We start from the raw sequence: 19,050 nt of genomic DNA, 5'->3' as shown, positions 1-19,050 counted from the left end.
GCACAATTTAGTTATTATATCCCACCAACACAATAATGGGCATCTACCTTAGATTTTCAGGTATTAAGTTTGCATTGAAGCTTTTTAATCAATGAAAGTGTGGTCATGTTGTTATGAAATTTAGTTCATATATAGATCTTAATGTATACTTTTAGAAATAAATGCCATTTTACATTGAAATTCTCTTTATGGCAAGATCAGCTTAGACAATAAATGTACTTGGTATTTAATGAGCAAATTTCAGGTGGGTCTTAAAAACAAAATAGACTGGACCAGTTGAAATTATGCCAAAATGTGTTGCAGTCATTTTTTTTGTTTTTCAAACTTGAAAATATGCCCCATTACATTACTGTTTTTTTTTAAGTAAGGAAGAGTATCAAGTGCACTACCAAAGTGTTTCAGAATGAAGTAAATCAGTCTTCAATATGTATTAGGAAAGATCTACATTTTTATTGTGTGTTGATTCTGTAGAATGTTTTATATGATACTTACCAAACATTATGGAATACATAAAAATCTATGTCCCTTGGATTATTGGGTTTTTTTTCTAAACCTTTTCAGATTTGTGTGCCAACTAATACTTTTACTGTGCAAAGTTATACATCTACTCCTCAAATTACTATTCTAAACCAATCAAATTCTTTTGTTTACCAATTTTAGCATATATTCAGTTTTTTGTTTAGCATAATTTTGAGGCATTAGGATCTTTTATCTGCTTAATTTGATACTTACAATTTCATTGTTTTAAAGTTAAACAATAAACCTTGTAGTTTATTTCACCAGTTGTTGCAGTGTTGTACACGCCCTGCATGAATGTTGTAGATGTATGTAAATACAACATAACCTATACAAATCTGTCAATGCTTATATGTATCATAATAATGCTTCATGATTTTAAGCTTATATCAACAATGAAGAATGTTATGTGTAAAATATTAGTCTGGGTTAAAGTGCTGACAGCTAACTTTATGTTTTCCTCCTTAGAACACAAAATATGACTGGACTCTCACAGTTTTAGCTTTTACCTCCTTTTACTAACTTTAGTCTCAAAGCTGTTCAAGACACAGATGGTATATTTTTGTTATTAAGTTGCTTTTAATACCGTACATGTATTTTTGTTCGAATATCAATTTTTTTTTTTTTTTTTTTGTTTAGTCAAAGTTCTATGGATAAATGAACACAAAGGTCAGAATTAGCAATTGATGTTTATTATCCCAATTTTACTAACAGATTTGTTTTTTTTATTTTTTTATTTCAGCTTGTTACAGGGTCGTCAGCTTCTGTGAAGGCCAAGTTTAAAAGTTATATCTCAGACAATTGGAACAGAGTGGATGTCCTAACAATAGTCTTATTTCTGACTGCATTAATTCTTAGATTTCTACCTTATCACTCAACATTTGATGCAGCGAGAGTGGTTTATGCAGTAAATTTTATAACTTTCTTTTTCCGTATTCTACATATCTTCTCTGTACATAGAGAATTAGGACCAAAGCTTGTTATGATTGGGAACATGGTAAGTTTTGGGAGCATGGTAAGTTTGATCAAGGTTGTGTTCAAAATCTTTCTGTCTATTTGTAGTAAGCTAGCCTTGATTGTGGATGAATTTAAGTTTGAGTCGTACATGTCTGAAGACTTTTAATTTGGGACATGTAGCCGTTGCTTCTTTATCATGCATAATACAGAGATAGTGATCAATACCGAGTCAGATTAAGTGTGTTTGTTGAATAGGCATACTTTCCACTATTACTTTTCCTGTAATTTGTATTGGCTTGCATAAGAATTAAGCTTAAATCTGAAAAAAAAAATGTAACTTTATTGGCATGAAATCTTGATTTTCCACATTTTTTACTCCAAAACACTTTGTGCTTTGCAATTCTCAGCAAGTTATTTATGTTTGTGTCCCCTAACTTGTAATCTTGTATCTTCCTCTGGTGAGGGTGCTTTTTAGCTCACCTGGCCAAAGGCCATGTGAGCTTTTGCCATCACTTGGCGTCCGTCGTCCGTCCGTAAACTTTTACATTTCAATCTTCTTCTCTGAAACCACAGGGCCAAATAAAACCAAACTTGACACAAATGTTCACTGGTATGAGGGGATGAAAGTTTGTGATTTTGGTGCCGATCGGAAATTCAAGATGGCCGCCACCGAGGATCTTAGTTTAACATTGGACCATATGGGAGAAACATGTAAAAATCTTCTTCTCGGAAACCACTTGACCAAATTAAACAAAACTTGACAATATTAAATGTTCACTGATATGAGGGGATGAAAGTTTGTGATTTTGGTGGCGATCAGAAATTCAAGATGGCCGCCACCGAGGATCTTAGTTTAACATTGGACCCTATGGGAAAAACATGTAAAAATCTTCTTCTCGGAAACCACTTGACCAAATTAAATAAAACTTGACACAAATGTTCACTTTTATGAAGGGATGTAAGTTTGTGATTTTGGTGCCAATCGGAAATTCAAAATGGCCGCCACCGAGGATCTTACTTTAACATTGGACCCTATGAGAAAAACATGTAAAAATCTTTTTCTCGGAAACCGCTTGACCAAATGAAACAAAACTGGAAACAAATGATCGTTGGCATGAGGAGATGAAAGCTTGTGATTCTTTTGCCATTTCAAAATGGCTGCCACTGTGGATCTTAACTTAACCAAAGTTTCCGCTCGAGAAAATATACATCTTGATGTCGCCACATGATCTTCAACAAGTGGGAAATTTCCTCCATGTAGCAAGCTCTAAATTGCCCCAATAAAAACAAAGTGGATAAATCAGTGAACACAATACTGAGGGGGACTGGAGGGGGTCTGATCCCGGAATCCCGACTTTATTTTTACTAAATCCCGAAATCCCGAACAACAAAGGAACTTAAAAACTGCTAAAATCCCGATTCCCGGTGGATTTATTTCCCGAAATCCCGGGCTTAATTCTCAGAAATCCCGAAATCCTGAGCTTAAAAACCTCTGATCCTAGCATCCCGAAAAAGGTCCGGCCCTTCCTCAATACTATATCAGTTTATCATTTATGGTAAGAAACTAAAATGTTTTAAAAAAAGACAACTACATGCCAGTGACTATATTTCCTGCCTTGGGACAGGCGCAAACAATATGCAGCGGGGTTAAACTAGTTTTGTTGGATCCAAACCCTCCCCCTCTATACGGTCAAAGGCTAAAATAAATACAAAGTTAGACACACAGTAAAAATCAACCTGAAATACATCCAATTCATTAGAAAAGTACCTCAACAATTATTAACAATAACATAGAAGACAAACAAATGAGGTATAAACAATGAATGCTCGCAGTTACTGAAAGCAAGCTCAGGACACAAATAAGAATGACAAATCTTCAAGCCTCCCAACACAAAAAATATCAGTTACAAAACTTCCAAAGGATTTAGAACTGCAACATCATAGACTATGTTGGTCTAGCAAGAAGTTGTGCAATGACTAAAATGCTAAAATATGAATGATTAAGTTATAATGTAATGATCTAATAAGAGTATCAATATTTTTTCCTACAAAGACAAGATTTAATGATCTGACAACAATGTCGAATTTATATCCTTTATGAATCAGTCTATTTAAATAATTCTTAAGATTTGATGGACATTGTTTGCATTTATGTGCCTTGTAAAATATATTTCCATACAAAACTGGATGTGAAATGCCTAGTTTAATAAGATTAGTTTTTTAGCAAAGTAATCATGTTGGAGGCTAAGAAACGCTGTGTTTTGCAGAAATTTCATGGATTCCGCAAAACAATGGCAATTTCTGCATTTTTAAAGGCCTGGTTCCGGATTTTAGTATGTTGGGGTTGCAAACTATGCATTATGTCCCCTTTCCAACCTGTCCCATGCAATAATTCCTGTTTACCAATGCTTTAAATTGCAAGAAAATCTTCATCTAAGGAAAATTCCTTGTAAATTTACGCAAAATTATATGAAATATTTAGCAAGTAATTAAACCAGGTGAGCGATACAGGCACACGTGTGCCTCTGGTTTATATTCCAAAGAACATATTTTGATGTTATATTTCAGTTATATGATTTATCGTACTTCATGGTAATCCTGATGGTATTTGTTGGATCCTATGCTATTGCATCTTACTCAATCCTATATCCTAACACAGAGGTGACTGGAGATATTGTACTCAGAGTACTCAGGATGAGTTACTGGAACTTGTACGGAGAACTCTTTATGGATGAGATAGAATGTGAGTAGAGACTTAAATTTCCTCTCATAGTCCTATAAACAGGGGTTATGTCAAATCACCTTCTACAATGTGTTATTAAGCTATACTGGATGTTTAAAATAAATCACAGGGCATGAGGCTGAGCACTACTCATTACATATTGACATAGGTGTTAACAGAGCACTTCACTTATTTGTGTAAAGAGGAGGGCTTTAGTACTGAATATGGCAGAGGTGTATAAGCTTTAAATAGCAATTATTCCCTCTGCACAGTGGATTTGGATTATGTAATTTAATGACAGTAACCTACTATATTTAAGCCAGAATGATGTCTCAAGAGCTTTGTAAAAATAAGTAACATAGATGTTCCCTGCTTCAACAAGAGGGAGGAATCTAGTAATGGCCTTCATGGGTCTGTTACTGCAATTTCTCTGTAATCACTTGACAGTTAATGTTCAAATTTTGTGGGATGATGGTGTGCACAATATTTAGTTGATCATTCCAGCACATTTTATTACACTTGTTTCAGAAGCTTATAACATGTGTGCCTTATATAAAATGTTGACATTTCAGTGGAAGAACCTGACTGTACTTTTGATAAAACATTGATTACCAACTCATTACCACAGTGTCCCACCAAAGTAGGAAGATATGCTACACCTATACTTATGGGCATTTATGTATTGTTTGCCAACATTCTACTGCTCAATTTACTCATTGCTATGTTCAGGTTAGTATTAATGTTTAAGAAGTAATCGTAAAGGTTAAAACCTGTCTAGTCGAGTGGTACACACTAAATAAATTATGTATCACATAATTTTCTATTGTGCACTACTTGTCTTGAGGTAATTTTGATTTAAATTTTGAATTTAAAGATATAGACATAAAAGTCAAAATTATGTGTACGCATTGTTACACTAAAAAATGTCAACCAATCAGAAAAGATGGTTTTTCTAAAATTAAAACTTTACATAAATGATTAGGATAATGAAAGCAGATGATTTTCACAAGTAATAATTCTGCCATTTTACCATAATTGAGATTTTAATTTGTTGTGTATCACATTTCACAGATTTTGCGATGTAGAAAAAGCTTGTACAGCTGTAAGATTGTATTTTGACTATTTTGGCAATATTTTATCTTTCACAGTGTCATAGAAATAGTGCAATGTGAACCTACAAATGTTTCTGGCTGTACAGATCGATATATATGTCTGAATTGTCTGTCCATCTTATGCATTGCATATATTTCCAAAGTAACTTATCAGATTAAAATGAAAGCTTCAGGTGTATAGACAATGCATAGACGTATATGACAGATTTCAATTTTTTTTTTATAAATTTGTTATTTGGAGTTTTAAAACTTTTTTCAATATTTAAAGCACCATTATGATATTACAATAAATGCCTCTTCTTTGGCTCACCTGACCGTAGGCCACATGAGCTATTGCCATCACTTGGCGTCTGTTGTCATCGTCGTCTGTCATTGTCTTTAACAATTTCTTCAAACATCTTCTCCTCTGAAACTACGGAATGGCTTTGGATAAAACTTAAGATGGTTGTTTCTTAGAGTATCCTGCACAAAATGGTAGTTTGGATTTTTGATCTGTTAAAAAACATGGCCGTTGTTACTAAAAATAGAACATAGGGGTCAGACAGCAGATTTTTGCATATATCTCCAAAACGTTTGGGTTTAACCAAATTTTGACTAAGTAAAAGTATTCAGCATGATGAGATCTATCTGTGGTCAAAATCTGGTGAAAATCTGTTGACCCATGTTAGAGTTATTGCCCTTTTTGGAAATTTTTTTCTGTTTATGATGTTATTATTTTAAGAAATCTTCTCCTCAGAAACTACTATACAGAATTCAATGAAAGTTGGTATTTTTTTTATAGAGTATCCCTAACAAAATGACCATTTGGATTTCTGATCTGTTAAAAAACATGGCCACTGTTACTAAAAATAGAACGTAGGGGTCAGACAGCAGTTTTTTTTAATTTATCTCCCAAACAGTTAGGTTTGGTTTAACCAAATTCTGACAGGGTAAAAGGATTCAGCATGATGAGATCTATCTGTGGTTCAATTTTGATGAAAATTTGTTAACCCATGTTGGATTTATTGCCCTTTTTGGATGTATTTTGATGTTATTATTTTAAAAAATCTTCTCAGAAACTACCATACAGAATTCAATGATAGTTGACATTTTGTTTTATAGGGTATCCTTAACAAAATGACCGTTTGGATTTTTGATCACTGAAAAAACATGGCTGCCATTTCTAAAAATAAAACATAGGGGTCAGGCAGCAGATTTTTGCATACATCTTCAAACCCATTAGGTTCAGCCAATAGCTTTCAATTGCTGAAATGATTCTTATTATAAGGCTTACAAATGTGTCCAATGAATCAAATGGAGTCAAAATTGTCTGACATTTCCTTGTTAGAGTTATTGCCCTTGAAAGGAAAAAATTTAACTAGGTGAGCGATTCAGGCTCCTGGGAGCCTCTTGTCTATTTTGCCATACGCATTTGATTTCAGTTACACAATCCAGAAGATTCAGGATAGAACTGATCAGCATTGGAATTTCCAGAGATACATACTTATCTATGAATATTACTCCAAACCCCCACTTCCTCCTCCTCTTATCCTAATTAGCCATGTGTTTTTGTTGATACGAGCATGTATCCGAAAATGTTGTTCATGCTGTGGATGTTGTCAGTCTGACCAGCAGTCAGATTTAAGTAAGTCTTTTTATCATCAATCAGATTTAAGTAAGTCATCTTATCACCAGTCGGATTTATGTAAGTCTTTTAAAAGTTAGATAACCCATATACATTAAGTCAGAAAAAAATAGAGGGGTGAACAGAAGTATTTTGCTACATGTATTTCATTTAAATAACTTCACATTATACCTATTTATTAATATCTATATGTATAATGTAATCAGCTTAATTTTGAAATAAATCATTAATTTAAAAATTCAGTTAAATAAACCTACTAAAGGGCATTAATTTTTGGTTTTTTTTTATGGTTTTGGAAAGGGTGAGATATTTCGATATACTAATGTCATGTATTTTTACTAATAAGCTTAATTTCCACTCTATAACTTATTACTAGGTAATGAATATTTTCTACAATCACTTAATAACTTTTCATTTATTTCTATTCCATCAACATATATAAAACTTAAAAAAAAAATAGTTGGACATTAAAAATCTAACGCGACTGAGAGAGCAACACAGAGAAGTTAGGAAATCTCACATGGTTAATAGTATGGATGTCCTTTACTCTAAGGTGAGAGACATGCTCCTAAGATAAACAAATATTGTGTATTGTCTTTAATGCATATAATCCAATTTCAGTTAAAAGATTTCCCAATGAGAGAGAGTTGGTTCAATGGGAGAATGTTATTGCTGATTCTTACCAGCAGAGACTGGAAGAGAGGGAGTTAGACCTTGTAGATAAAAAGGTCCAATTAACTCATGAAAGGTCAGTTCAAAAGGTCACATTATACATATGTAGATGGTAGGAACTATCAGTATATACTATTTCATGCAATACTCTCAAAATGTTTGCGTTTATAAGGTACCATATTTTGGTGTGTATAATGCGCATTTATGTATTGTACGCAGTGCAATCTATGTCTAAAAAAACGTATGAAAAAAAGTTTTTTTAGACATAGATTGCAGTAGAATATTGTAAGACAAAAGATTAATATTTTGCACTTGATCAGTCAATTTCTTTACCTTGGTCAACTATTTCCTGCATAAATGTAGAAAGATAAAACATAAAACACTTACACATCATGTAAAAATTGGTAATTTGTCTGACAACTCCTTGTTAGAGTTATTGCCCTTAAAAGGCAAAAATTTAACCAGATGAGCGATTCAGGCTCCTGGGAGCCTCTTGTTCATTTTTTAGAAAGCATACTTTAAAGAAAGATAATTGATAGAAACAATCAACATAAGTTTCAAAGTAATAATTTTCAGCTGCAAAGAGCATTCAATAAGGAGGGTTTGACAAAAAAGGACTTAATTACTTTTCAGTTTTTAGTTGTTTCATTTTAATCTCTAACCATGTTTTATAAGAAAGAAATATTGTACAACCTATGTCTGAAACATGTTATTAAGAAATTTGATTTGAAGACAATATGATTTAAAATTCGATACTTAAAGATATCTTTGATGATTATATAAACTTTCTTTTAGTAACATTTCACTAATGGTTTGTTTATTTACATTATGTAATCTCTTTTCTCTTATAAAAATCTTATATTTCTTGGCTAAATCTTATATATTGATGTATAATACACAGCCCCATGCTCTTGAAGTTATTTCTATGTAAAAATATGCCCATTATACACACCAAAATATGGTATGTGGCAATGAAAGTTTTTTAATATAAAACTTGGAGAGCAATTATCATTAATTCTGAAATTGCTGGCATTTATATCATTTTGAAAAAAAGTGAACTGGTTGTAATAACATTAATAAAAACTTGAAGGTTAGAATTTTTAATTTTCCTGATTCAGCATTGTTCTGTATGTTATAAATAATTAAAGAGCAATACTGGTATATAATTACTGAGTTCATTGTGATAAATGGTTTCTCTTTCTTTACAGGCTAGATAAACTACTGGCTAGAATGGACCAGGCTCATGAAACTCACATGACACCACAAGTTACACCCAGCTACAAGGTAGAACCTATTGTTAAGATGCCTCCACAGCTAGATAAAAGACTGAGAACTTTAGAGGATCAGGTAAATAAAGGATCAAAACAGGACCACCGGTGCTTCATTGTTTTTGAAAGACTTTTGAGGTTTTTATATGCTCTTATAATTCTAAATAATGATTAACACCAAACAACTTCATTAATTTACTTCCATTATATATGTTAAGTAGAGAATTAGAGCCACAAATTAAATCTATATAATGAATCAGTACCAGTATATGCTACATGATAGGATGTAGAAATTATTATGTTGTTTGTTTTATTCACAATTTAAAGTTACAAACATAATTTTTCACATGGAGGTAACTATTCCAGTCAAAGGTCACCTTCATTAACAAAATTGTTGATGTGTAGGAAATTTTCAGATATTTCTTGATCCTGAATGTAGGGGAAATAACTCTTCCCACCACAAAAATTGCTGCATTTATAGTAGATGATTGTTCGTATCTACAGATGCTGGCCTTGGGTGAATCTGTACAATGGATAGTCAAGAGTTTACAGAAGGGGAAGCAATCAGTAGATGTTCCTGCTCCTACCGAACTATCAAGGAGAAAGGAGGAAGGTAACTATCATGAAAAAAGTATTCAATGTCGCATAAAGAATTACAACTTATACATGTATGTTCATATGTAATAAAACATTTTTTAACATATGTTTAGGACCTCATATATAAAAATATATTTTTGTAATTATAGACACAGATGAATTTTTTGTGTGCATTTTAATGACATGAAATGTATTTTGATGCATATAAATATCTTCTCAAATATGAAGTACATCAAATAAAATATGTTTGCCTTGTGGCTTTTATGCACTTCTTATTTTATCATTAATTTATTAATTGACATTAGGAATGTTTTTTTCTAGTTTTCCAGTGGGCCAAGACATGTGAGAAATATGCTTTACATATGTCTTGAAAAAATTTGGTGTTTTCAGCTCACATGGCCAAAGGCCATGTGAGCTATTGCCATCACTTGGCATCTGTTGTCATCATCTTTAACAATTTTAATACGTCCGTCTAAGACGGGACGTATTATGGTATACCGTTGTCCGTCCATCCATCCATCTGTCATGCCGTCCGTCATCCACACTTTGGACAATAACTCAAAAGTACTTTCACCAATTTTTATGAAACTTTGGTGACTTGTTCATATCTATGGAAGTAAGCTCCCTTTTGAATTTTTTATAAATTTCAGATTTTTCTTTTCTGTGTTATGATTTTTTTTTACTTAAAATAAGGGGGATTTTCCAGTTTTTGGACAATAACTCAAAAACACTTTCACCAACTATTATGAAACTTTGATGCATTGTTCATATTTATAGAAGTAAGCTCCCTTTTGATTTTTATAAATTTCAGATCTTCCGTTTCCGTGTTACGAATTTTTTTACTTAAAAAAAGGGGGATTTTCAAGTTTTTGCACAATTACTCAACAACACTTTCACCTGTTTTTTTATGAAACTTTGGTGTATTGTTCATATCTATTGAAGTAAGCTCCCTTCCAATTTGTATAAATGTCAAATTTTACATTTATGTTATGAAGTTTTAATTTGAAAAATTGTTGAAAAAGGACCATTTGTCATTGAATAATAAATATAAATGGTACTTGGTAATCTTCTCAGAAAAGTGTGTTTTGAACAAGATAGAAATGTATTGAGGTAGCCTTGATAGTGCCAAATTTTTTCTGCATTTTTTATTTACTTTTTTTGGGGGGTATTTGACAGGGCTCACAGTATTTCTAATTGATCATAGAAATTCATTAAAAGCATAAGCACAAGTTAAAAGGGCAACAGGCGTATAATGCGCAGCTCTTTATTCAAAACTCTTCTCCTCTGACACTACTTGACCAATTGAAACCAAACGGTATGAATATTCCTTGGAGTATCCTGCATAGAATTGATGTGGGTATTTTTTATCTGTCAAAAAACATGGCTGCCATTATTAAAAATAGAACAATGGGGTTAGGCTGTAGTTTTCAGCATATATCTCAAAAACTGTTAGGTTTAGCCAAATCCTGTCAGGGGTGAAAGTGTTTAATATGATGATATCTATCTGTGATCAAATGTTCGTTTTAATCTGTTTAGTCTTGTATTGCCCTTTTTTTAAGTTTTTTTGCTATTTTAAATGTTATTTCTTTCAAAATTTTTCTCCTCTGACACTACTTGACCAATTGGAACTGAACTTGGTAAGAATGTTCCTCGGGATATCCTGCATAGAACTGATGTGGGGATTTTTTATCAGTCAAAAAAGCATGGCCGCCATTACTGAAAATATAACATAGGGGTCAGACAGTAGTTTTTTGCAGATTATATCTCCAAAACTGCTAGGTTTAGCCAAATTCTTTCAGTTGCTGAAATGATCCTTATTATAAGGCTTACAAAAGTCTTGGAGGGATCAAAGTTGTCAGAGGACTCCTTGTAAGAGTTATTGCCCTTGAAAGGTGAAAAAATGATATTTTTTTTTTTTACAGTTTTCAGCCAATATCTTGAAAACTATGATAGATAGAAAGAAACTTTCAATTGCTGAAATAATCCTTATGATAAGTCCTACCAAAGTCTTCTTGAGTAAAAATTGTTTGACAACTTGTTAAATTTGCCCTTGAAAGGCATGATTTAACAAGGTGAGCGATTCAGAGCTGCTGGGAGCTTACGTATGTATGTACTATCTATATTTCTGTGGTGTGGTGACCAAAAGATTAGACTTCACTGTGGTTATGAGCTGTATGATAGCATTTAGGTTTCCAGGGACCTGTAGTTTAGGGTTCACAGATTTTTCAGCATTGAAATCATGTCATTTCCCTCATGCTAGATCTGATTGTGAAACAATAATCACAGAAAAATCCTGTACTATAGCAAATCCTTATATAAAGCAAAGAGAATCACACAAACTTCAAGAAAATTAAGTGTAGATATATTGCTTTGTTGCCAAATTACGGAATGTTATAATTTTGTATAAACAGATCTTTATTGAGATATCTACTCATAATTCTGTTATAGAAATGAAATATTTACAACAGAAGAAGATACAGGACAGCATGTACTTACAACAGATGGTCAGTCAGCAGGCAGAATCACAGACTAAATCTAGGAATGTTAACTATCCAGGCACCAGTATAAAGAAGTTTGCTGTCCCTGATGATAAGGCATCATGGTCGGTAAGTAGGTTGATCACGACAAGTGAGAAACGTAAAGCGCTAAACTATTATGGTCTTTATAAAAAAGTTTTGATAGGTTGCAATAGAAGTGATTGACTTACTTAGATGGAAGACAAAATTTGAGGTCAGTTTTGTTCTTCAAAGTCCCTATACTGCTAAATCAGACATTATTAATGTTATAAATTATTTTTAATTTTTAATTTTTGCTGTATTGAGAAAAATCCCAAGTTAGCAATATGTTTTATAATGCAAGTAATAATTATTGCCATTCAGTGTTAAACTTATTGATTTTTAGGTTTGGTGTATTAATATATATTTTATTTCTACCTTTTTAGGTTTCCTGGCCCCAGTATAAACCAATTTATTATGAATCACCATTAGTTAAAAAACATCCCTACTGGGCTGATCATATCAACCTTCTAGATTTGTAAGTTGTCTTAGAATAAATATTGAAAGCATGAAAGTGTCTGAGGATAAATGTTGATTTTTGAACTTCTGTGGAATATTGATTTTGGATCGGTCACCAATTTTCATGGATTTTTGTTTTCTTCTGACAAATAATAATAAAAAGGGTATGATTTCATAAATATGTCTTAGATTTCCCTGGAGAAATTTGCTTTAGTTTTATTCAAAGAATGAAAACAAAGTAATAACATCCTCTTCTGTATGGCTGTAAACACTATTAAAAGTATATCACTGTTAGGGTGTGAAAAGCCTCTTAAGAAATTGAATAGTCATGATACAAAACTACTGGAGGTTTCATTTGCATGATATTCATTGTTACATTTATTTTTGCCTTTATATCAAAATAATTCATAATATTTGTTTGTTTTATGTAGGAAACCAGAGGCAAGAGAGGGTAAATTGAAATTTAATGCCTATGATGATTTATGTCGCTACAATCGTGTCAGTAATCTAGGAAAATATAAGGTCATTGATGGAGTACCTCAGAATCCTATATGTAGAACTGGTATGGTTGGAAGAGGATTGTTGGGTAGGTGGGGTCCAAATCATGCTGGAGACCCTATAGTCACAAGGTATGTTTTATGTAAGGTTGAAAGAGGGCTGTTGGGTGGATGGGGTCCAAATCATGCTAGAAATCCTATGCTTACAAGGTATGTTTTAGGTATGGTTGGAAAAGGACTGTTGGGTAGATGGAGTCCAAATCATGCTGCAGACTCTGCAGTTACAAGGTATGTTTTAGGTATGGTTGGAAGAGGACTGTTGAATAGATGGTGTTCAAATTATGCTGCAGACCCTGTAGTTACAAGGTATGTTTTAGGTATGGTTGGAAGAGGACTGTTGGGTAGATGTGATCCAAATCATGCTGGAGACCCTGCAGTTACAAGGTATGTTTTAGGTATGGTTGGAAAAGGGCTGTTGAATAGATGGGGTCCAAATCATGCAGCAGACCCTGTAGTCACAAGGTATGTTTATGGTAAGGATGGCACTGCTTGCTAGATTGCATCCAAATCGTGTTGGAGACCCATATTCACAGGACATGTATGGTTGGAAGAGGACTTTTTGGTAGATTTAGTCCAAATCTTGCTGAGAACCATATACAGTAGTCACAACTTCACAAGGTATGTTTAAGTATTGCTGGAAGAGGACTGGTGGATGGATGGGGTCTGAATAATGACGGGGATTATATAGCCACTAGGTCTGTATAGGTATGGTTGGAAGAGTACTAAGTAGATGGGTCTAAACCATACTGTATAAGTAATAGTGCATGTTCATGGACATTATGTAGATTCCAGTTTATGTATGAGATGTGTCCAAACCACACTAGAACCCTTAAGTGACAATATATGTTTCAAAATTAAGGGGAGAGAACATGTAAGTAAATGGGGTCCAAATATGCTTGGTACTATCAATTTACACAAGATACTGTTTGATTAAGGCAATGAGATGTACATTTTATAGATTACAGGTCTTGATGAATTGTTAGTTCTTAATCTTTTTATTAGAATTTATAGAAAATATCTGCAAGAAGCTGGCTGTAATATTTTTACAGTCAAATTTATGAAGCATGGTAGTTTTGAGCCAAAAGACTAAAAATAATTGAATTTAAAATGCAAAGGATGAATACCATGAAAAGTGAATTATTTTTTATAGATGGAAGAGGGACAATAATGGACAGAAGATGGAGAAGAATGGAAAATACCAGTTTGAATTCATTGCTATTATTAGAACTGACAACAAACTTAATAGCTTACCTGGGGTATGTTTGAATCATAATGGCTATAATTAAAACAGATACTAAAAACTTACTTTGGAAGATTTGAATATATATATGTACATAAAACTAGAACTGATTATTTACAGAATAAATGTTGAATGATATGTTATAGGTTATGATAAGAATAGGAGAGTTCTTCATGTTGTCATCACTTACCTGTGATTTGGTTTTGTGGCATGGGGCATCAACTTTAAATCATTATAACTTTTTTTCAATATTTAAGGTAATTGAAAAATTCTTTCGGTTCTCTAAACTGTCAATAAAACTCTTTTTATCCATGGAGATTGTATGAGCATAAAATTTTTAAATAATTTTATATGAAAATAGAGGTTTACATATAAATATCATTTTAAATTTACTTTTCAAGTAAAAGAGTTATAAATTCACATACAAAATTTGAATTATTTTATCTAAATGAAACATTTTACGTTACCAGAATTGGTTATAAAAAAACAAAGTTACATAGTTTTGAAAATTGGGATTCTTTTCATGAAATTGTCAATTGTTTACTTAGTTGTTTATTTGCCAACCAGTTTGACACTTAATGATATGCAAATTAGTAAATATGACATCACTAATGAGATCGGCGAACTCTCCTATAGATATAACACATCCATTAGATTGCTTGGGATTTGTTGTTTTTTTATCTTTTATTATTATTTAAGGAGGTAGACCTAAGGTAAGGGACACAACTCTTACAAATCATTGGAACATTTGTATTCACTATATGACATCAATCTCATGTAAGCATCAAGGTAACTTGGACTGATTTAATTCTGTGTCAAAGGAAAGCTTGAAAGGTTTTGGTGAAATTGAATATGATACAAACATATCTCTGATTTCAAAAGTTATATCCCTTACCCTAGGTCTACCTCCTTAATTTTATGTTTAGAATTACACAGTAAGTTTCCCTACTCCCTCAATATGTATTATATAATACATATGCATATAAGATATTTTGTAAGAACAATTTTAGTCGTTAGTTAAGTTTCATTCGTTCGTGGATTTGTAAACTTTTGATTTCATGAAAGTAACAAGGTTTTCAATGGAAATTGTTTATACCTTGTGAATTTCAATTCATGGTTTGATTGATTGTGAACAAAATGAGAATTATACACCACTCTCAATAGATCTCCCACAGTTTGTCTTTTTTTTTAAACACATTTTTTGTGTTTTTAAAATTTTTGGTTCTGTTTATAGTTTCCTTCATATTGTCAATGAACATCACTTTGTCTTTTTTCCCTAACAGGGTATGGTTGAACCAGGTCAGAATGTATATGAATGTTTGAAGGCTGAATTCAAAGAAGAGGCTCTCGGCAGTTTGATGCAAGACGAAAACCACAAGTCCAAAATTAGAGACAGATTAAAAATCATGTTTGAAGAGGGGCAGTTGGTGAGTCAGCAGATAGGAGCACTCTAATCCAATATATATTCATGAATATATTTCTTTTCATATTGGGATATTATATTTACCACAGTAAACAATTAAAGGTAGATGTACAGTTAATTCCCATTTGCACTAGTGCAAATATAGCATCAAAATCATGACATCATTGATACAAAAGGTCATGGTAAGGTGAATGGCTCTGTTATAATGAGGCCATGGGTGAAATATGGACTAACCAAATGCTATGATAGTGTTTAGTGTAACTTTTTGTACCACAATTTTTCAGGAAACGAAGACCAAATTTACTGTCTGCTACAAAATGTTTGACTGAATTACTTTCTTTATAAAAAACACAACATACAATCATAATGCATTAGATGAAGCTAATTTTCTTTTTTTTTCTGTTTACCAGATATACCAGGGGTATGCTGATGATCCAAGGAACACAGACAATGCCTGGATAGAAACCAATGTTTATCATTACCATGATGACACAGGAGAAGTTTTGTACCCGTTTGAAATTAGAGTAAGTAACAAATTAACCTATGAAATGATATTGTTGTCTTGGTATTTAAAATTAAGTTTCATAAATATTTTCAAATTGAGATTTTCCTCAAATGCTTCCTCAACTCTATCTTAACCAATCAGATGCTTGAAATTCAAGATTTTATCAAATTCACAATTAAATTTTTCATGAAACCTAGGCCTTGATGGAAATCCAATAAATGTCAATGACTATGATGTGTACAGAAACTACTGTGAGAGTACTTTAAATGTGAATACCAATTTTGTGGATTACGGAAGAAACACATGTTCGTGATTCTTTAATTCGTGGTTTTGAGTGGTTTGGTATACACATCAATGGAAAACTCCTTTTCATTGGGAACTAAATTTGGTGGTAGGGCCTACCCACAGAAACCATGAAATTGATACCCATGATACTTCCACAGTACTCTTCTTAAGGTACATGTCATCATTATTTTAAAAAATCCCCTTGTCTGAAATCATTCTTTATTTTCCACTGAATTCAGACTCTACATTTGGCACCTCTCATATGTAGAATGAAGCAAGTGTTTAAATTTAGTTTTTTTTTGTTCATAACTCAAAAATCAAAATAGATTAAGAATATTGTTATATGCTTAGACAAATTTTTTGTCTAAGTTACAACTTCCATTCCTGCAACAACAAAAAGAACAGAATACTGTGGAAGAAAGTAACCATAATATTACTGGAAAATAATTAAGTTTCCATTCATACAAGTTTTGAATCCAATTGAACCTGTGTAGAGGCTATGAACCTTTAACTGATTTGTTTAGTACAGTAAAACTTGTCAAAAACTTGGATTACTGTAAATGTATTAATTTTCACGGATTCTGTCAAGTGGCATATTCACAAGTATTGCTATTTGCGGTTTAAAAAAAAACTGATTAGCGTTATAAAGTGTTAAAAATCAATTCGTATGTACTATTTTTCACGGTTTTCTGTCCACAGTGAATATAGCGAAAATTAGTATGTTTACAGGAATCTGTAAACCTGTCTAAACAAGACATTTTTTAAGTCCCTTTGTAAAATGAACCTTAGTAAATTAAACACCTGTCTAAACTGAACTAATTTTAAACTCTAACAATGATTTGGTTTTGACAGATTTCGATGTATGTAATTAATTTTCCATTGCTTTACTTTGGATTTAATTTAAGTAAGCAAAACAATTTAGGGTCACCATTACATCCATTATGAAGTGTGAAAAGTAATTGGTTGCCTTTAATTATTTACAGCATGCAGTGATTGAAAAGAATTTCTTGAAATGGGCTAACTTCAGCATATTTTTTCAAATATTTGAAATTTTAATGAAAATCCTTTTACTTTAATGTGCTTATGGTCCATGGCCACTGCATTTCCCAATCACTGAGCATGGTATTTTTAAGTTTTCCCCTTTGATTTTTAAAGAAAGTTACTTTTAGCATTCACCTGATATTATTTACACAATATAGCCAGGCATTATGGCTTTACCTGTCATCGTTTATTGCAAGGCATTAAAGCTTTACCTGTGATTATTTGTTTAATTTTTTTACCTTTGATTATATATAGCAAGGTATTTTAGTTATACCTTTGATTAAGTTCAAATTTTCACCTCTTTACCTGTGATTATTTATAGCAAGGTGGATTAAGAGTAAGTAGACAGATTACTGTAACCATATTGTTGCACCAGAGAAATCTGAACAAGAAATTAGGGTATCATATGAAATGCTTGGAACGTGCAAAATTAATTCCTGGAGCTCCTGGCATGTTTATTCTCACACTGTATTGTCATCTCATGGAATTTAACTTTGCTTAGTTTAGGTTCTGATAAAAAATGCAACATAAAGCATTTCGCTTGATGATAACAAATATTAGAAGCCTTATTATATAATTATTGTAATACATGTAGTATTAATTAAGTTATGATTTGTCCTCTTTAGTGAAAAAATGCCACTAACACTTATAATGATTCTGCTTAATTGATTAGGTTGTATATTTATAGGTCATGTGAGAATTTGAATTTTAACAAAGTTTGTAGTTTAAATCTTAATGCTATTATGATACATGTATTTATTTCCTGATCTTAAGAAGTGATAATAACAAAGAGTTAAATGCAGATACTGTAAACGTATTAATTTAGCCAGTGCTAATTTTTGCAGATTCTGTCAAGTGAATATATTCACAGGTAACAATTTTTGCTGTTTTAAAAAAAAGTGGTCAGCATTAGATAGTGTCATTAATCAATTTCTATGGTATCACTTTTTGCACTTTTCTGTCCACCATGAAAATAGCAAAAATTAGGACACACTGAGAATTGATACTTTTACAGTACTTTTATATACCATTTAAATTGATTCTACATGTAATGTGCATGCTATCATTCTACATGTAATGTACATGCTATCACCCTTTTAGTCCCTTATATAGAACCAATACTTTACAACTGCATACATGTAAACAACTTAAGGAACACTTATAATAGAAATAAAAAAAAATCTCACACAGTTATTCCCCTATTAATAGAAGGATAATAACATACTTATGATGTTGTGTATGCACTGCATGAAAAAAGATGTAATAGGAGCTTTGCTATACCTATAACTTACTTGGAAGTAGACTGTATATATTTTACTGAGAAAATAAATGTATTATCTTCAGGTGTCTATAAAATCTCAATCTTATATCTTATATCCATACTGCTATCAATTATTTACCTCCGTTTCCTACCAACAGTATCCAGTAACACACATAAACCTATGTCTATTTTGACAGTCAGTCATTATTTTATACCACCAATAAGTAAGGTATATATATGAATAACCTTATCTGTC

The 19,050-nt window shown here is 32.2% G+C and overlaps 1 protein-coding gene across 7 annotated transcripts in view; it reads left to right on the top strand.

The window, feature by feature from the left end:
• Positions 1–19,050, top strand: part of LOC148611232 (transient receptor potential cation channel subfamily M member-like 2) — a 67,504-nt gene that overhangs the window by 41,347 nt on the left and 7,107 nt on the right. For 5 of the 7 annotated variants that reach the window (XM_088591547.1, XM_088591550.1, XM_088591544.1 and 2 more), the window contains 14 exons: positions 1,259–1,513; positions 4,042–4,216; positions 4,768–4,924; positions 6,729–6,931; positions 7,553–7,679; positions 8,812–8,950; positions 9,376–9,484; positions 11,917–12,074; positions 12,410–12,501; positions 12,914–13,111; positions 14,190–14,295; positions 15,563–15,706; positions 16,113–16,226; positions 17,856–17,870. In XM_088591547.1, the coding sequence (XP_088447673.1) occupies positions 1,259–1,513; positions 4,042–4,216; positions 4,768–4,924; positions 6,729–6,931; positions 7,553–7,679; positions 8,812–8,950; positions 9,376–9,484; positions 11,917–12,074; positions 12,410–12,501; positions 12,914–13,111; positions 14,190–14,295; positions 15,563–15,706; positions 16,113–16,226; positions 17,856–17,870 (1,992 nt within the window). The remainder of the gene's footprint in view (positions 1–1,258; positions 1,514–4,041; positions 4,217–4,767; positions 4,925–6,728; positions 6,932–7,552; positions 7,680–8,811; positions 8,951–9,375; positions 9,485–11,916; positions 12,075–12,409; positions 12,502–12,913; positions 13,112–14,189; positions 14,296–15,562; positions 15,707–16,112; positions 16,227–17,855; positions 17,871–19,050) is intronic. The other 2 variants (XM_088591551.1, XM_088591548.1) reach the window with 1 other exon arrangement.

This window comes from Perna viridis, chromosome 7, assembly GCF_037379345.1.
Source record: "Perna viridis isolate PV_CMFRI_1.1 ecotype Kerala chromosome 7, ASM3737934v1, whole genome shotgun sequence".
NCBI classification, from domain to species: Eukaryota; Metazoa; Mollusca; class Bivalvia; order Mytilida; family Mytilidae; genus Perna; species Perna viridis.
This window is presented reverse-complemented; position numbering and strand designations above follow the sequence as displayed.